The following is a 17278-nucleotide window of genomic DNA, read 5'->3' on the forward strand; positions in this document are numbered from 1 at the left end:
AAGCCACACCAAAAAAAATCCCCAGAATTAATTTCTAGAATGAAAACTTCAAGGCATTGAAAAATTAAACTGAAGAACATACTAGAAGACATAAAGACAGTACCACGTGTTGGTAAAATAAATATTGTAAAAATGCTTATATTATCTAAAGCAATCTGCAGATTAAACGAAATCTCATTAAAATTCCAATGACAAGCTTCACAGAACCAGGATAAAGAATCTCAATATATCTAGACGCATAAAGGGCCCCAAATAGCTAAAGCTGTCCTCACCATAATAAATTATCTCAAAGCATATTATACAACCACAGTAAAAACAACAGAACCACGATAGACCAGCCTGAAGATCAGACCCAGAAATAAACCTGTAGTTACGGCTATCCAATTTTTTGGTAAAGCTATCAAAACCACACTGCAGCGAAAAGACAAGGCGCTTTAGCATAGTGCTGGCAAAACGGGGTTTCCACGTACAAAATCTATTCAAAATCAAGACCTGAAGCTTATAAACTGCTAGAGGAGAACACAGACCCCCTCACGACAGGGGCATGGGCGGGAGCTCCCTTCCCAGGAAACACTGTGAGCACCAACAACGGAAACAGCCACAACTGCTCCCAGCTCTACGCATGCGCGTTTCCCAGCTCTACAGCACGCACGCGCTCGGCTCTACCGCACATGCATTTCCCAGCTCTACGGCTCACACCCATTCCTCACGTGCTTTCCCTTCCATAGTCTCCATTTCTAAAAGCACCAAGAACGTCGAAGCCCGCATGCCCAGCAGAGGACACCATCTTCAGAGTGAGAGACAGCCTGTAGGTGGGAACTGCCAACTTGTCACCAGGCAGTTCATATCCAGGGTACACAAAGAACCACAAAAATTAAACAGCAAAAATCCCCTAAAGCATCCCATCGGCAAAGGTGCGTGTGAACTACACAGACAGCAAATATGGTGGAAAGTGTGCAACAGGGGAAGCGCACCAATCCCGGACTCACAGTGGACGGATGGGACAGCACATCACCAGCGTCTCACTGTCACCACTGAAGGACACACACAGAAACAAACAGCTCAGCTCTTACCGTATTTAAATTGGTATATTTGAAACAAAGTTCACTTTTATAATTCAAATAGTATATTATAATTCAAATAATTTTGCTAACTTTCAAAATTTTATTAAGTTTTAAGGGGAGCAAAAGAACGATACGAAGTAGTCCTTCATTGCACGGCAGGAGCTTGGTTGGTTATATTCTGGAAAAAGAATGATGCATTTCCCCTTATTCTTTCCAGAAATGGGTCTGTAAGGTTTAAATGGTCTCCAGAGAAATGCTGCCACTGCTTCAGCTGCGACATGGACAAAGGTCGCAGGGAGCGCGACTTCTGGTGCTGAGGGCCGAGCTGGCACTGTCGGGAGGTGACAGGGGTGTCCAGTGCGACATCTGAAATAAGGGAAGAATAAGACGCTTTCGGACAGCATGTACCCACCCACCGTACAGTGGGTCATATGACGTCACATCCAGCCACAGTCAGGTTATAACATCCACCCTGTTCACAAACACCGATAGGCAATTACTGTGCACTCAGTAAGTACCCAGCCTCTGACATACACCAAACAAATAATGCCACAAAGAAAGGTTTATCAGTCCACAGTCTGTTATATAAGCCCTATGGGATAGAGTCGAAGATGGAGTGAGTCACTGTGTGAGCCCTGGTCTTTGGTGCATGAGGTCCTTGGTTCTATCTCCAGCACCAATAAATAAACCAATTCTGGGAGGTCAGACAGGTTTGCAAAAGCAAACATCTGGGCCAGAACTTATTCATAAATGTTCTGCAGCTGCAAACATACTAAGAGACTGAAAAATGGCTTGCTATGAAAAGGGTCATAAAAACTACAGATAAACTCATCAAGTAAGAGTTTTTAAAGATTTCTGTACTCTTTTTTATCACATGGTCTGAGGATCTGTACGTGGGTGTGTGCATGTGAGTGCAGGTCACACCCACAGCGGGGATGACAGACAGCCGTGAGCCGCCAGGGACACTAATAAGTTCCCTGACACACATACTTGACTGTATGAAAATGGTGTGTAATAAAAGTCTATAACTGATTACACGCCTGTAGTGTAGCAGGTAAACTACGATATTTTCATATAACAGAGGATGACGCAGCTGCGGGGAGGGGCCCACCTTCACCCAGCATATTGTTATGTCTAAAACCTTACGTGAGTTTATCGTATTCACACCATTTGCACACCTCCAACTGCTCTCACCCCATCGTCCCCTGGAAACTCATGGCCTCTTCTATAATAACTACTGTCTCTCACACAGCCTGCTGAGTCCACTTAGTATTGCTCATGTGTACAGTGCTTAGGACTGAAAGACTATTTTAAAATAAATCATGAGTAAAGAAGAAATAACAATAGTAATATGAAATATGTAAAACTAGATGGTGAGAAGACTACATATTAAACTTATGGGGTTTGGCACAGAAGAAAATTTAACGGGTTAAAACCATTTTAGAAAGTAAGTTTGAAAGTTGGTAAGCCCTGCCGGGCAATGTGGGCGGTGGTGGCGTACACCTTTATCCAAGCACTTGGGAGGTAGAGACAGGCGGATCTCTGAGTTCTAGGACAGCATGGTCTACAGAGCGAGTTCCAGGACAGCCAGAGCGAGTGTGTGTGTGAGAGAGAGAGGTGGGGGGGGGGGTAGGAAAGAAAGAAAGAAAGAAAGAAAGGAAGGAAGGAAGGAAGGAAGGAAGGAAGGAAGGAAGGAAGGAAGGAAGGAAAGAAAGAAAGAAAGAAAGAAAGAAAGAAAGAAAGAAAGAAAGAAAGAAAGAAAGAAAGAAGTCATTAAGTCAAGAGTTCAACTGAAAAAAAAAAAAAACAGAAAAAGAGCATTACATTAAATACATTAAAACAGAAGGCCAAGCCTAGTAGATCAAGTCTATAATGTCACTTGGGAAGCTGAGACAGAATTGCAAGTTCAAGGCTAGCCTTGGCAACTTGGTGAGATGATACCTCAAAATAAAAACTAAAAAGAAGATTATTAATATAGCTCAGAAAGAGAATGATTTCCTAGGATGCATGAGGTCCTGGGTTGAATCCCTAACTACCATAACAAATATAAATAAGCAAACAAATTACAGGAAAAGGCAGACATGGTGGGGCACACCTATAACCTTAGCACTTGGAAGACTGGGGCCAGAAGATGTTGCATTCCAGGCTAGCCTGGGCTATAAGGGGAATCTGAGGTCATCCCAGGCTATATAACAAGAACTTGACTTTAAAAAAAAGGTTTTATGAAATAAAGAAAAAAAGAAAAAAAAGTACATAATAGGATCAAATGTCCATGAAGAGAAAAATGAAAACATTTATCTGAAGTTTTAAATCCACCCCTAAGGAAGGAGGAGCCCTGGAAGATAAAGGTCAGCCTGGTTTACATAAGAAATTTCAGATCAGCCAGAGCTACATAGTAAGACCCTGTCTCAAAACCTAAAACAGCAATATGATCTACCCCCTAATAAATATATTATATCATTATAATTAAAAGATAATTATATGATTTATATAATTATAACTATGGATTCTAGTATGTAATATAAATTTTAGAATATGCACAATTTGTATGTTCAGGGTTCTGGATTGAATCTCTAAAATCACAAAAGAAAATATATGTGTATATATGCATATTTTTGTATGTGTGTATATAAGCACATCAATTTAATATATGTACGTGCATACATTTTGTTTCTGAGAATTTCTGATATAATATTGTATTTACATTATTTACACACCTCCAACCCCACCCTTTAAGAAGTTAAAAGAGCCGGGCAGTGGTGGCATGCGCTTTTAATCCCAGCACTTGGGAGGCAGAGACAGGCAGATCTCTGTAAATTCGAGGCCAGCCTGGTCTACAAGAGTTAGTTCCAGGTCAGGCCCCAAAGCTACTGAGAAACCCTGTCTTGAAAAAAAAAAAAAGAAGAAGAGGAAGAGGAGGAGGAAGAGGAGGAGGAGGAGGAGGAGGAGGAGGAGGAGGAGGAAGTTACTAAAAGAGCTGGACAGCAGTGGTGCATGACTTTGGTCCCAAGCACTCAAGGAGGCAGAGGCAGGCAGATCTCTGTGAGTTCCTCACCAGCCTGGCCTACAGATCGAGTTTCAAGATAGAGTTACACAGAGAAACTCTGTCTCAAAAAGAAAAAAGAGAAGAGAGAAAAGGAAGGAAGGAAGGAAGGAAGGAAGGAAGGAAGGAAGGAAGGAAGGAAGGAAGGAAGGAAGGAAGGAAGGAAGGAAGAATTTAAAAAAGAGAAACTTCTAACCATCATAACATTTTCTCTTTTACAGATATTTTATTATTCATGTGGCATGGGTGTCAGATGGGCACATGTGCATGAGCGGAGTGTACATTTGTACATTTGCACAAAGGCCAGGTGCACAGTCTATTAGTTTCCTGGCGCCAGGAATGTGCAGCAAGCACTTGAACTGCTGAGCCTCCTCTGCAACCCCTAACGGGATAACAATTTCCCACGTGACTTCCGTCCCTGGGCGTTGCTCACTCACTCCCCACTTCTCTCCAGTCCCCCTGTGCCTGGTGCCTAAGTGTGAGGATGACAGTTTCAAGCTTACTTAAACGTCCCGTTCCTGTGTTGTTCAGGAACTGAGGAGTATGCGGAGTACAGCGGCTTCTTCTGAGTGCCTCTCAAAGTCTGGCCCCGTTATAAACAAATCTTACATGACTTAAACAAACAATAGGTAATTCCACTAAGCACAGGATTTTTATGGCATTGTAATAAAATGTAAAATGTTTTCCTTACTCTGAAGCCACCCTACCAGGCATATTTGCCTACATCAGTTAATTTCTTCACAACAGAGTCAGAGATAAGAAAGCAAAAGGAGAACAAAGTCCTACTGAACACTTCTCTAGCAACTGCCCCACAGCGCCAGAGCCAGGAAACCAGCGCTCCCAAACGCGGCTCTCTGGAAGGCATCCTTAAAGGTTTCCAGAGACAATCTGGCTGCCTGACGAAACCAACACAACTCACCGGTAGAATCCTTTCCGCCTGCGCACTCGCAGCCAAGCAGATCATGGGTCACACACGGTGAATCTTCGTGTAGCGTGAACAAATCTTTAAGCTCCTCTACTGAGAACTGGATGTGTTCGGATGACCTGGTCAGGTCGACAACTGCCCCCGAGAGGCCTTGCTTACTGATCTGCCTTTGGTAGATCTTTTCCTCTATTGTACCTGGGGAGGAGACTCCCATTAGATTCCTTTCTTGTGTCTATATTTTGTGTTGGGTAAAACACATCTGCTACTTATTCTATGACGAAAGAATACTTTCCAGATACTGAAGCACAAACTAACAGAAGAAAAATTCTAAGGAGATACATTTTTGTTCCACGAAAGGTTTTTACCTGTAGTCAGGAGTCTGTAAATATGCACAGGGTGTTTCTGACCATCTCTCCATACTCTAGACATAGCCTAGACAAAATAAGAGTTCTGAGTACAGCAGAAACTGATGGCCCTTGCACATAAGCAATTTTCAGGATTATATGTACTATAAGGAATTCTGAATTTCACTAAAGCTCAAAAAACAAAGTAGGATGTCAGCAAATTGCTCAACAGGTAAAAGCACCAGCATGACAATCCCAGTTTGAGGCCCAGAACCTACAGTGTAAGGGAGGACAGCTCCTGCACTGTCCTCCGGCCTGCACACACACCATCACATGTATGCACTCTCCTCCGGCCTGCACACACACACCATCACACGTATGCACTCTCCTCCGGCCTGCACACACACCATCACATGCATGCACTCTCCTCCGGCCTGCACACACACCATCACATGCATGCACTCTCCTCCGGCCTGCACACACACCATCACATGCATGCACTCTCCTCCAGCCTGCACACACACCATCACATGCATGCACTGTCCTCCGGCCTGCACACACACACCATCACATGCATGCACTGTCCTCCGGCCTGCACACACACACCATCACATGCATGCACTGTCCTCCGGCCTGCACACACACCATCACATGCATGCACTGTCCTCCGGCCTGCACACACACCATCACATGCATGCACTGTCCTCTGGCCTGCACACACACCATCACATGTATGCACTCTCCTCCGGCCTGCACACACACCATCACATGCATGCACTCTCCTCCGGCCTGCACACACACACCATCACATGTATGCACTCTCCTCCGGCCTGCACACACACACCATCACATGTATGCACTCTCCTCCGGCCTGCACACACACACCATCACATGCATGCACTCTCCTCAGGCCTGCACACACACCATCACATGCATGCACTGTCCTCCGGCCTGCACACACACACCATCACATGTATGCACTCTCCTCCGGCCTGCGCACACACCATCACATGCATGCACTGTCCTCCGGCCTGCACACACACACCATCACATGTATGCACTGTCCTCCAGCCTGCACACACACCATCACATGCATGCACTGTCCTCCGGCCTGCACACACACACCATCACATGCATGCACTGTCCTCCGGCCTGCTTATACACCATTACATGCACTATTTTCCAGCCTGCACACACACACACACACACACACACACACACACACACACACACACATCATCATCATCATCATCATCATCATCATCTCATCATCGCATGCACTATCCTCCAGCCTGCACACACACCATTGCAGGCACTGGCCCTCTGCACATCTTCGCCCTGGGTTCAGCGAGGGAGGTTGAGCACGCACAGAGGCATGTGAAGTAGCTACGGGAGTACCATGCAGCAGTGAGATGGGTATCCTGATAAAACATGGCAGCCAAGATGCAAAGAACCAAGTATGGCCTGGACACGGAGGGACCAGGCGACTAATAATTCACCCTTGCAAATCTCAAAGGGCATCTGTGACCGCTTTGGGCTCCCTCCGGGTTAAGTGCTGACAATGGCACTGTGCAGTAGAGGGCTGGTGTTTAACCTTCTGCACGCCCCCAAAAATCACCTTCCCTGATGAGTGACAGCAACACGCATGGGGACAAGAGATCTAGGCCCTCATGTCCGTCCATGACGCTGGCTAATGCTTTCCTCTCACTAACAATGAAGCGTGTGGCTGTCCCTCACCCTTATCTTATCAGAAGGGGAAAACCCCACCAGGCACAGGACAAGGTCAGCATGCTCGGCCATCAATTTCTACCACAAACTGTCTATTGATCTAAAGCTTACGAAAGAAATCCCTTAATTTGTGAGGTAAGATTTCAAAGAGTATCACCCCCAACACCAACAAACCAGAGGCCACTTAAAGAACCAAGAGAACGCCTGTTTTCCCCATGACAGGCAGCCTGGATCCTGAGTCAGGCTATTCCCTTCCCTCAGCTCTTTTCTCTCCTGTGGTCAGCGCAGTTTTCATTCACCTTCCCTTGTATGAAAATCACCCTCAGCTTCACATGGTACAATCTGACTGACTCTGGAGGGACCGCATAAATTCATCAGACCATCATGGAGACACTTCCACATCTACAGAACCGACTCCCAGCAAACCTGAACACCAAACCTTGGTGCCATGACTTAGCGGTGCTGTTCAGACAGCTCTGCGGGGGAGAGATGGGAGGGACATAGGAGCTTGTCTGATCCCCTGGGGACTCCCCATGCATTTGCTGATCTTAGTGTTCTTGTAAAACAATAACTGTGAGTAAGCTGCTCCCTCAATCCTCTGAAGTCCAGCAAACCAGAGAATGTCAGGGTTGTCTTAGGAGCCCATGATGAAAATATCAACTATGATAAAAATCTATATGCCAAAAACCTCAAAATACATGAAAGTAGACTGCATACTGAGGGAAATCTTGGTCTTCTTCACAGTTTCCTAAAGTTAATGCTGCAGACTTACTGCAGTCTACACATAGCATCCGTGACAGGTCACTGTCAACCCCAGGGTCACGGACACCCTGCAAGCCTGCTTACAGTGTGACAGGAAGCTCGGTTGTGAACTCTCGGGTTGGAATAACAAGCTTCCATTTCTTCACATACAGAAAACATGGGACATACATGCACATGTGGAGATGTTGTGAAGATTAAGTAGATAGCAAACAAAACACTCAGCAGGGTGCCTGACACAAAACAAGAGCCCAGTACCTAACAACTATTTATGCATCATTTGATTTTCTAGGCATTCACAATGTCGACTTAATGCATAAACATTCCTACCTGGATGTCAGTAGCTGGGTTCCAGTCAATATCATAGAGAATTAAGTGAGATCCTCCAATAAGATTAAGTCCCACACCACCAGCTTTGGAACTTAATAAAAAAATAAAATCCGTAGAGTATTTACTGTTGAAACTATCAACAATCTGCTGCCTTTGGGACACTGGTGTTTGGCCATCAAGTCTTGCACAAGCATACCCATGACGCTTGCACACATCTTCTAGAATATTCAGGGTTTGTCTGTAGTTGGACACCAAAACCACTCTGTCAACCAAAAACAAAACTTCGTTACTTAACATTTTAAGGCAGTATTTTGTTCTTTTGTTCTGTTTTTGAGTTAAAGGAAAATAACAACACCAATATGACAGAAGGAGCAGCAATGGCAGATAGAGTTACAAGCAGCTGTTAGCCACCGAGTTGTGAGCCAGCTCAGCTTCTCCGGAAGAGCAGGATGTACTCTTAACCACGAGCCATCTCCCTAGTCCCTGCCTTAAAACCTGTGGCGGCTCCTCGGAAGGAAGGAGCTTAGGGTATCGGTACACCCTAAGGTATGAGAACCCTGGGTCTCACCTTCCCGTGAGAGGGTGACTGGCAAACATTTACTCTGGAGAAAGTAAACCAAATAACCTGCGACAGGGACTGCAGAGGCAGGGCACGTGACAATACACGGTGACTGGGTCCAGGGCTTACTTTTCAGTGGGACGAAGTTCATGGATGGCTGCCAGGAGCTTCACCAACACCTGCAGCTTCCCAGACTCGTTCTCAGAGCACTGGAGAGGGTCGTAGCCGGCCGGGAACACGGTCAGCAAGCCTTGGCATAGGTTCCTTTCTTCATTTTCTTCACTGCTTGAGCTACATTCTTTACCCTGTTCAAATGGAGTTAACACTGGCTCGTGGCTGCTGTTTTATTAGGAAGAAAATGCGAAATGTACATAGGGTAGCCCAGCTAACTCCTGCAGAGTTCTTGGCCCTTCCCAAACCCTGGCCCCTCCTACCAATTCTTCTTACTCCTTATCACTGTCCCCTTTCCTCCCCATCACGTTTTTCCTTGATCTGCAGGTGGCTCACAGCATCTCCCAGACGACAAACTAAAACAAGCACAACAGTTGCCTGAGCCATGAGTCAAATCAGTTTCTTCATAAGAACAATGACGTCACTGGTCAGTGGTGGCACACGTCTTTAATCCCAGCACTCGGGAGGCAGAGGCAGGCTGACCTCTGTGAGTTTGAGGCCAGTCTGACCTACAAGAGCTAGTTCCAGGACAGGCTCCAAAGCTACAGAGAAACCCTGTCCCCAAAAACCAAATAAATAAGTCATCAATAAGCTAAAATTTTATCTTATAACACATTTGGCTTATAATCCCAGGATTTGGGGTGGGGATACGCTGATATTGAACCCAGGACCCTATTTTACTAATAGACTCAGATTATTTTATTCTAAAGTGATTCCAAGCACTTCTGAAATTCTCTCCTAAAAATGTCTAGTTGACACAGAAACTCACAAGGTGAGATGAAAGAAACTCGGATGACAATCCCCTTTACGCTAAACAGTCAGGTTGGCAGGTCTCCTCCCATTCCTCTGAACCCGTGTTCAGACTTCACTGCTGTCTGCCTGGGAAGCTGCCTTCTGCTGTTATCGTAGTTCTACAGAAGGCCGTGTGTGGACTCAGAGCCCCTTCTTCTCTCGGGGTCTCAGCTTACTACCGGTCTACCTGCAACTCCCTAAGTAGACGGAACTCAGTCTCAGCTTACTACCGGTCTACCTGCAACTCCCTAAGTAAACGGAACTCAGAGACTAAAGGTGTGGTCACCAGGCCTGCCCAGTCCTTTTCCCACACTGGTCCATCCTGGACCTTATTTCACGGAGTAATTGTTACACACATGTTTAACTCCCCTTATGCTAATGCATGCTACATCCCTAATTTTTGTACTAGACAAATCTTTCTGGGCATATATTTAATTGTAATTTGACTATTCACACATGCACCCAAAATATACTTAGGTCAAGTCATTTGATTGAATATCTATACAACTTGGAGAACTTATATCAGGTTAGATCTACATAAGATGCCTATAATCTGAAGAGGTCTTGACCCAGGGTTTAGTTTAAATATTTGAATACGGTTACACTGCAAAAAACTGATATGGGGTAGACACACACATTTATATACCACACACAAAGACAGAGAGAGACAGAAAGAGAGAGAGAGAGAGAGAGAATATGAAAAAACTTTCTAAATTAAGTGATATATTCTAAGCCATCATAATTTCTTCCTTTTAAGGAAAAGTTTTTGGCTTCTATTCCTCCCTGGGCTTCATGCCTAAACAGTTTCATGTTTACCACTGTATATAGAATCTGTTTCTTAAAATTTGCTTAATAAATTATTATAATCCAGCCTCTACAGAATTATCTAAAGCTCACTTCTATGTAAATAGGACCCCCATAGGATAAACATGGAAAATTCTGTCAGAACACTCCATTTTTTAAGTATATAATTAATGATCTCATATATAAGCTAGTGCCCACAGTATTCTTTAGGAAGATTTTTTATTTGGGAACATATTTTGATTTTACTGTATAAAGAATTGAATCAAAGTTTTTCCATGGTGAGATGGAAATATCATTAGTGATTATTGTACAACTTCCTTAACCAGGCATCCTACTAGGTTCTTCCTGTAGTTTCTTGTTAAAATGTCACATGAATCAATTATTAGCTCCACATTCCAGATAAGAAAACCAATGCTCACAGATACAACTTAAGTCCGTAATTGGCCAAAGTAATAAACTAAGAGCCGGGAGCAGTGGTGCCCATCATCCAGCCACTGGGAAACAAAGGCAACTAGAACCAGAATCTAGGGTCCTGCTCAGCTACACATGAAATTCAAGGCCAACCTGAGCTGCAGGAGATGCTGTCAGAGCAAAAGAACTACCGGTATAATTGTGAGGAACCAGCCCTAGCTTCAGAAACTCTTGCCATGCTGCAGACTGCCTTACAGTCGTTAAATATGCAAACAGTTGGCTCAACTACATCATCATCCAAATTCACACCTATAAAAGGAATCTAATCTGGGAATTGTTCTAGAATAAGATTATACTATGCAGAAATAGCTCTGAGTGCCTGTTTTCCTTTTCTCTGTGCAGCCTTGGCCATGCTGGAATAGGGACAGGAGCTGAGCACAGTAGCAGGTGCTTCTGGGCCGGCCATTCCACCTGCTGAAGCAGGAGAGTCACTAGGGCCTGGGATAACGCCAGCCTTGGCAAAACAGCAGCCATTCCACCACCTGAAGAAGGAGAGTTTCTAGGGCCTGGGATAACGCCAGCCTTGGCAAAACAGCAGCCATTCCACCACCTGAAGAAGGAGAGTCTCTAGGGCCTGGGATAACGCCAGCCTTGGCCAAACAGCAAGAAAACTCCCCTAATAGAAAAGGGAAGACAGTAAGTATTTATTCCAAATAGCGTATGAAGAATAAACACTTTATTCTCGGTATTAACAACTATCACCTAGTACTAGTAATAATACCAAAATGTGGTTTTCTTTGGGTGGCGAGTATAACGTGATTTTTATTTTTGTTTTATGTTCTGCAACAGAGTCTTACTCTGTAGCCCAGACTCATCTCAAAATCAAAGCAATCCTCCTGCCTCTGCCTCCCACATTGCAGGTATTACGGGTGTGCGCACCATACCAATTTTGTTTATTTTCTTTTTGTGAATTTGCTGAATTTTCCAAATTTTATGCAAAAGTCATGTCTTACTTTTATAAAAAGAAAAATAAATTATTTCAACGGTAAGTTCAGTATTTGTTAGTATCACACAAAACCAACAGAAGGTGAGACCATGGCAAAGGCTGAGACATTCCACAACAGAACCACACAGCCCTCATCTCAGGCCTGCGTCTCCACACATACGACATACCTTCACAGGGCGGAACAAAAGACAAGGGTGATTGCACAGTTTCTTTAGGGCCCCTATGCAGACGAGATGATTTTCCGACAGTCCTTGAAGACAGAACCTGACAGACTGAGAGCTCAGCAGCTCCTGGTAGAGTTCAACCTGCAGTGCCCCTGGTCGGCAGAACACGATGCTCTCTATCTTAGGGGGAAGGTATTTATTGATGACTTCCTGAGTTCTTCTGAGAATGAAAAGGCCAGTGAGACAAGTGAGTTCAGCCGCTCTTCTCTCTCCTAACTCTTTTTCTTCCTGGGGAAAAAGCGCAGACTTAAAAAGTGGTATGTACAAAATGCCTGTTGTTATGGTTAAAGTGAGCATTAAGTATTATATAATGTTAAACCAAGTTAATTATTTTCATCACAATTTATGGGTAAAAGGGATGTCTTTTGAGACAAAGTCCACTACATAGCTCAGGCTAGCCTGAGACTCACCACATAGCATAGTCTTCCTGCCTCTACCTCCAGAGTGCAGAGATTAAAAGCCACATGGGACCTTCTTCCCCAGAAATGAAATGTAGGTGACAGAAAATGCAACCACAATAATGGCAGTCTAATCAGTAGCAGAATATATACAGGTTCCTCAGTTTAATCAGGAAGTGGCACTATTTGAAAGGATTAGAAGGGTTAGGAGGTGTGGCCTTATTGAAAGAAATGGTCACAGGATCAGCTTTGAGGTTTCAAAAGTCCACACCAGGCCCAGTGTCTGTCTGTCTCTCTCTTTCTGCCTGTGGATAATATGCAGCCCTCGTCTTCTCCAGCACCATGACTGTCATGCCTGATGCCATGCTCCTTGATATGACTATAGTGACTAAGCCTCTGAAACTGTAAGGCAGCCCCCAATTACATGTTCTTTTATAAGAACTGTCATGGTCATAGTGTGCTTCACAGCAACAGAGCAGTGGCTTGGCCACCCACCAACTCCAGTTTCCTACAAACATATTCACTGGTGTGGGCCATCCACTGGAGCATGGCGGACTTGCCAGAGGCCACATCCTTAAAGGAAACTGACTGTCCCTCTCCCAGAAGCCACCGTCATTTGCTTCTCATAATGGAATCTGACTAAACTGATCTTGGACAGAAACCAAGGCTGCGGTAGCCACCGGCACAACAGTGCTCTCCTGCCCAGAGACGCTGGTTAGCTCTGATCCTCCCCAGCCTCTGGTTCCTACACTCTTCCCATTCTCTCTTCTGTAACAGTTCCTGAGCCTTGCAGGGAGCTGTGTGATATAAATGTCCCATTTGTGCTGAGTACCCCGCAGACACAATTATTTGAACTCTCACCATCTGTGAATTTCTGTGTTAATTACTAGCCACTGTACAAATAAACTTCTTTGATGAGGTTTGGGAGCTGTACTAATCTACAGGTATAAAGATAAGAACAGAAGAAAGGTACTTACTCATAAGTGGTTTTTAAACATAAATCAAAGAAAACCAGCCTACAAATCACAATCCCAGAGAACCTAGACAACAAAAAGGACCCTAAGAGAGACATGCATGGATCTAATCTACAAGTGAAGTAGAAAAAGACAAGACCTCCTGAGTAAACTGGGAGCATGGGGATCATGGGAGAGGGTTGAAGGGGAGGGGAGAGGCAGGGAGGGAAGCAGAGAAAAAAGTAGAGCTCAATAAAATCAATTAAAAAAAGGAAAGAAAAGAAAAAAGAACAGAAGAAAGTTAGACACTATGTCCACTTAGCAGAATAACACTTGGGGCCTATGAGCTCCCAAAGAGAGGTTCTTGGCCTCATTTACAATACCAGGCTTGTATTCCTCCTATAGAACAGGCCTGAAATCCAATCAGCAAGCACCTGGTTACTGCTGCCAGGTCTATGCTACTCCAGCATCCATGAGACCCTGCCACACCAGCTGTTACTGTAGCCCACAGGACTCACAGCAAAGTAAGACTTTTGATTCTTTTTCTCTCCCAAAAGTCTGCACAGAACCTTTCAGTACAAGAAAAGCCATCCAGCAGAGGGAAGCTTCCTGTCAGGGGCAACTCAATTTCTCCAGATCATGTGATCAAAGAGTGTGGTCTTATCCTAGGCATAGGGTCTTACCATCAAGTTCTGATGGACAACCAAGAGCAATAACAATAACCAATATTTTGGGGGTAATTTCCAGACACCCTTGACCAACAACTAATGGGGAGACATCTCAGAAAGATGATACCAGGCTTTCTTACACACTCTATGGCTTCTAAAAAGGAGTTTTATCCCCTGTTTAGGAGGACAACTATACTCGTGTGTGTGTGTGTGTGTGTGTGTGTGTGATATAATATAATATATACAAAATATAATATATACATAAATATAATATGATTTTATATATAACATATACATAAATGTATATTTTAAGTCAAAACATAATATTAATAAAATATATGCTTATATTCTCAATAGAATCCTTTGAGCATACAAAAACTTGACAGGGAAATTTAAAACATATCCTTCATATAAATATTTATTCCCATATAAAAATACTCTCCTTACATTTTAAGAGTTTAATTTTTGTTACAAATATAATAAAGCTTTTAAAGAAAAGGTAGAAACTATAGCTCTATACAGAACTATCAAAAATCTAAAGTCTATTTTAATCAAGCCGAAACAACTACTGTTGAGCTGGTGAGATAGCTCAGCAGGTAAAGAACGCTGACTCACGTATAATTCCGGGAACCCATGGTCCACAGGATGGAAGAAAGGCACTCCTGAACGTGTCCTCTGAGCACACACGTGCTGTAGCATGCATGCTGCACACAACACAGGGAAACTCCTGAACGTGTCCTCTGAGCACACACGTGCTGTAGCATGCATGCTGCACACAACACAGGGAAACTCCTGAACGTGTCCTCTGAGCACACACGTGCTGTAGCATGTATGCTGCACACAACACAGGGAAACTCCTGAACGTGTCCTCTGAGCACACACGTGCTGTAGCATGCATGCTGCACACAACACAGGGAAACTCCTGAACGTGTCCTCTGAGCACACACGTGCTGTAGCATGCATGCTGCACACAACACAGGAAAACTTCAAGTTACTGGAGTGAAGCTTGGTGCTAAGAGGGAACATTCATTTCGGCTCATCTTGGCTCCTCCAGTGTGTGCCTCGTAACCTTTGATCCACTCACGGTGTTTAAAGTGTGTGCTATATTGGGCTGGGTGTGGTGCCACTTGCCTTTGATCCCAGCACTTAATCACTTAATAGACCCAGCAGACGGACAACCTGGTCTAGACAGTGAATTCCAGGCCAGTCTGGCCTAGATTAAAAAAAAAAAACAAAAAAACCCTGTCTCAAAAACAAACACATTAGGTCAATAAGTAACTAAAACTATTTTTATATATTATACCATGAACATTTTCCATGCAATTATTAAATATTCACATAAGCCATTATTTTACACTGTTTCTGAATTGTGATAAATGCTTAATAAAATATATGCTGACAGATTACCTTTATAATTTAACTTCTCTAGAACAAGATGTGGCACTGAAGTGCTGATCAATTTTTAGACTGCTTCCTAGCATATAAGAAGCCCTCGGTTTGATTCACTTCACACCAGATAAAATTGTGTTTAGTGGATCAGGTCAAAGTCAGCCTGAGCTACAGGAGACTTTCACCAAAAACAAACAAAAATAAAGTAGGATCTAGTGTTGCGTGCTGTTTGAGGAGGGGTAGAGGAAGAACACTGCGAGTGTAGTTTTTTGGACACAGGATCTCACAATGTAGCCCTGGCTATCCTGGAATCACTATGTGGACCAGAATTGCCTCAAACTCACAGCGATCCTCCTGCCTCTGCCTCCCTGAGTGCTGCGATTAAAGGCTTGCTTTACTACATCTGTCAGAGTGTGGGAGAGAGAGTGTGAGTGTGTGAGTGTGTGTGTGTGTGTGTGTGTGTGAGTGTGTGTGCTCACGTGCATGTCTTAAATAGAGTCATACTTTGTAGCCCACTCTATCCTAGATTCCAGAAGTCCTGCCTCAGCACCTAGGACACTTTTGAACAATCAATGTTTTCTTTACAATTCTAGTGGTGCTCTCTTTGGTGATACATAGAACAGTGGTACCGATTATTACTAGAAGTACCTTAGATTTAATAAAATACGGTATATAAGTGAATATCAAAATTACGATTCTTCCAGACATACTGCGTTTTAAAAAAGTCATTAAAGTGAATTATACCTTGGAAGAAGAGGGTTCTCTGGACATAACAATGGGCTCCTCATATATTTTCCTGTAGGACGACAAGGAACCTAATATTCCTGGATTAACAAAGTCCACTAATGCAAAGAACTCTTGCAAGTCATTCTGCACTGGGGTACCTAGGGAGAGGAAAAGTGGTGAGAAGTTAGAGTTGTCTTATAATCACAGGTTTCTGAAGAAATTTGTGCTGACAGCAATAAATATAAACAAACACCCTAAAACTCAGGAAGAACAGCAAAATCAAAGCTTAGAATATCAAGAGTCGTATGAATTTTTACATGTAGTTTTAGCAAAGTGTCTGGGGACAGGCTGTGGAATCTGGCTGCTGGTGTTTTGAACCCACCTCCCCCTTGAGTACCCTGAACAGGATGTTTACAAATTCATCACCTGGCCAAGGGTCAGCGCAGTCAACTCACATAAACACCCAAGTATTGGGCGCTAGTCTTGACAACCACAAGGAGAGTGTTGGTTAAGCCACACAGTCTGTGGTATTTGTCATGGCAGCCCTGACAGACTAACACACCTATTACTTGTCTAAATCCTACACTCTCCAGTCAACACCAACTGGTTGCTTTCCATAACAATGAGCTAGAAAATAGCAGAAAACAAAAATCAAAATCCCTCTCGCTCTAGATAACTGCGTATCACACATGTGACACTGAACATGATCACATGCAGACTTGCGCTTTCCCAGGAGAAACATTGCACAGGAGAAAATGCCCTGTCCTTACAGGAGCCAAGAACTGGGCCAAGGGTCCAGCTCTGCTGCAGAGCTTACTCATCAAGGCCCTCTGAACCACCTAAGCAAGGAGCATCTGAGCACACAGAGACTGTAGGCCTGCACAGGTCTGCACCAGGCCCGCTGGGTATGTACTATAGTATATACATTAGTGTTTTTATGCGGCTCCTGAGCGTGACTGACTCGAGTCTCTGACCCTCTGCCTG

The 17278-nt window shown here is 43.9% G+C and overlaps 1 protein-coding gene across 3 annotated transcripts in view; it reads right to left on the reverse strand.

Annotated features, from left to right (window-relative positions):
- Positions 1–1069: 1069 nt before the first annotated feature.
- The window catches only part of Rad54b (RAD54 homolog B), an 80999-nt gene continuing 64790 nt past the window's right edge, over positions 1070–17278 (reverse strand). For 2 of the 3 annotated variants that reach the window (XM_048419978.3, XM_085677005.2), the window contains exons 9-15: positions 16313–16452; positions 12104–12388; positions 8882–9057; positions 8194–8455; positions 5398–5464; positions 5027–5227; positions 1070–1430 (exon numbers count right to left, since the gene is read on the reverse strand). In XM_048419978.3, the coding sequence (XP_048275935.3) occupies positions 1210–1430; positions 5027–5227; positions 5398–5464; positions 8194–8455; positions 8882–9057; positions 12104–12388; positions 16313–16452 (1352 nt within the window). In that variant the 3' untranslated portion in view covers positions 1070–1209. Of the gene's footprint in view, positions 1431–5026; positions 5228–5397; positions 5465–8193; positions 8456–8881; positions 9058–12103; positions 12389–16312; positions 16453–17278 lie in introns of those variants that run through there. The other variant, XM_085677008.2, reaches the window with a different exon arrangement.

The sequence above is a fragment of the Myodes glareolus genome, chromosome 16 (assembly GCF_982192425.1).
Source record: "Myodes glareolus chromosome 16, mMyoGla1.1, whole genome shotgun sequence".
NCBI classification, from domain to species: Eukaryota; Metazoa; Chordata; class Mammalia; order Rodentia; family Cricetidae; genus Myodes; species Myodes glareolus.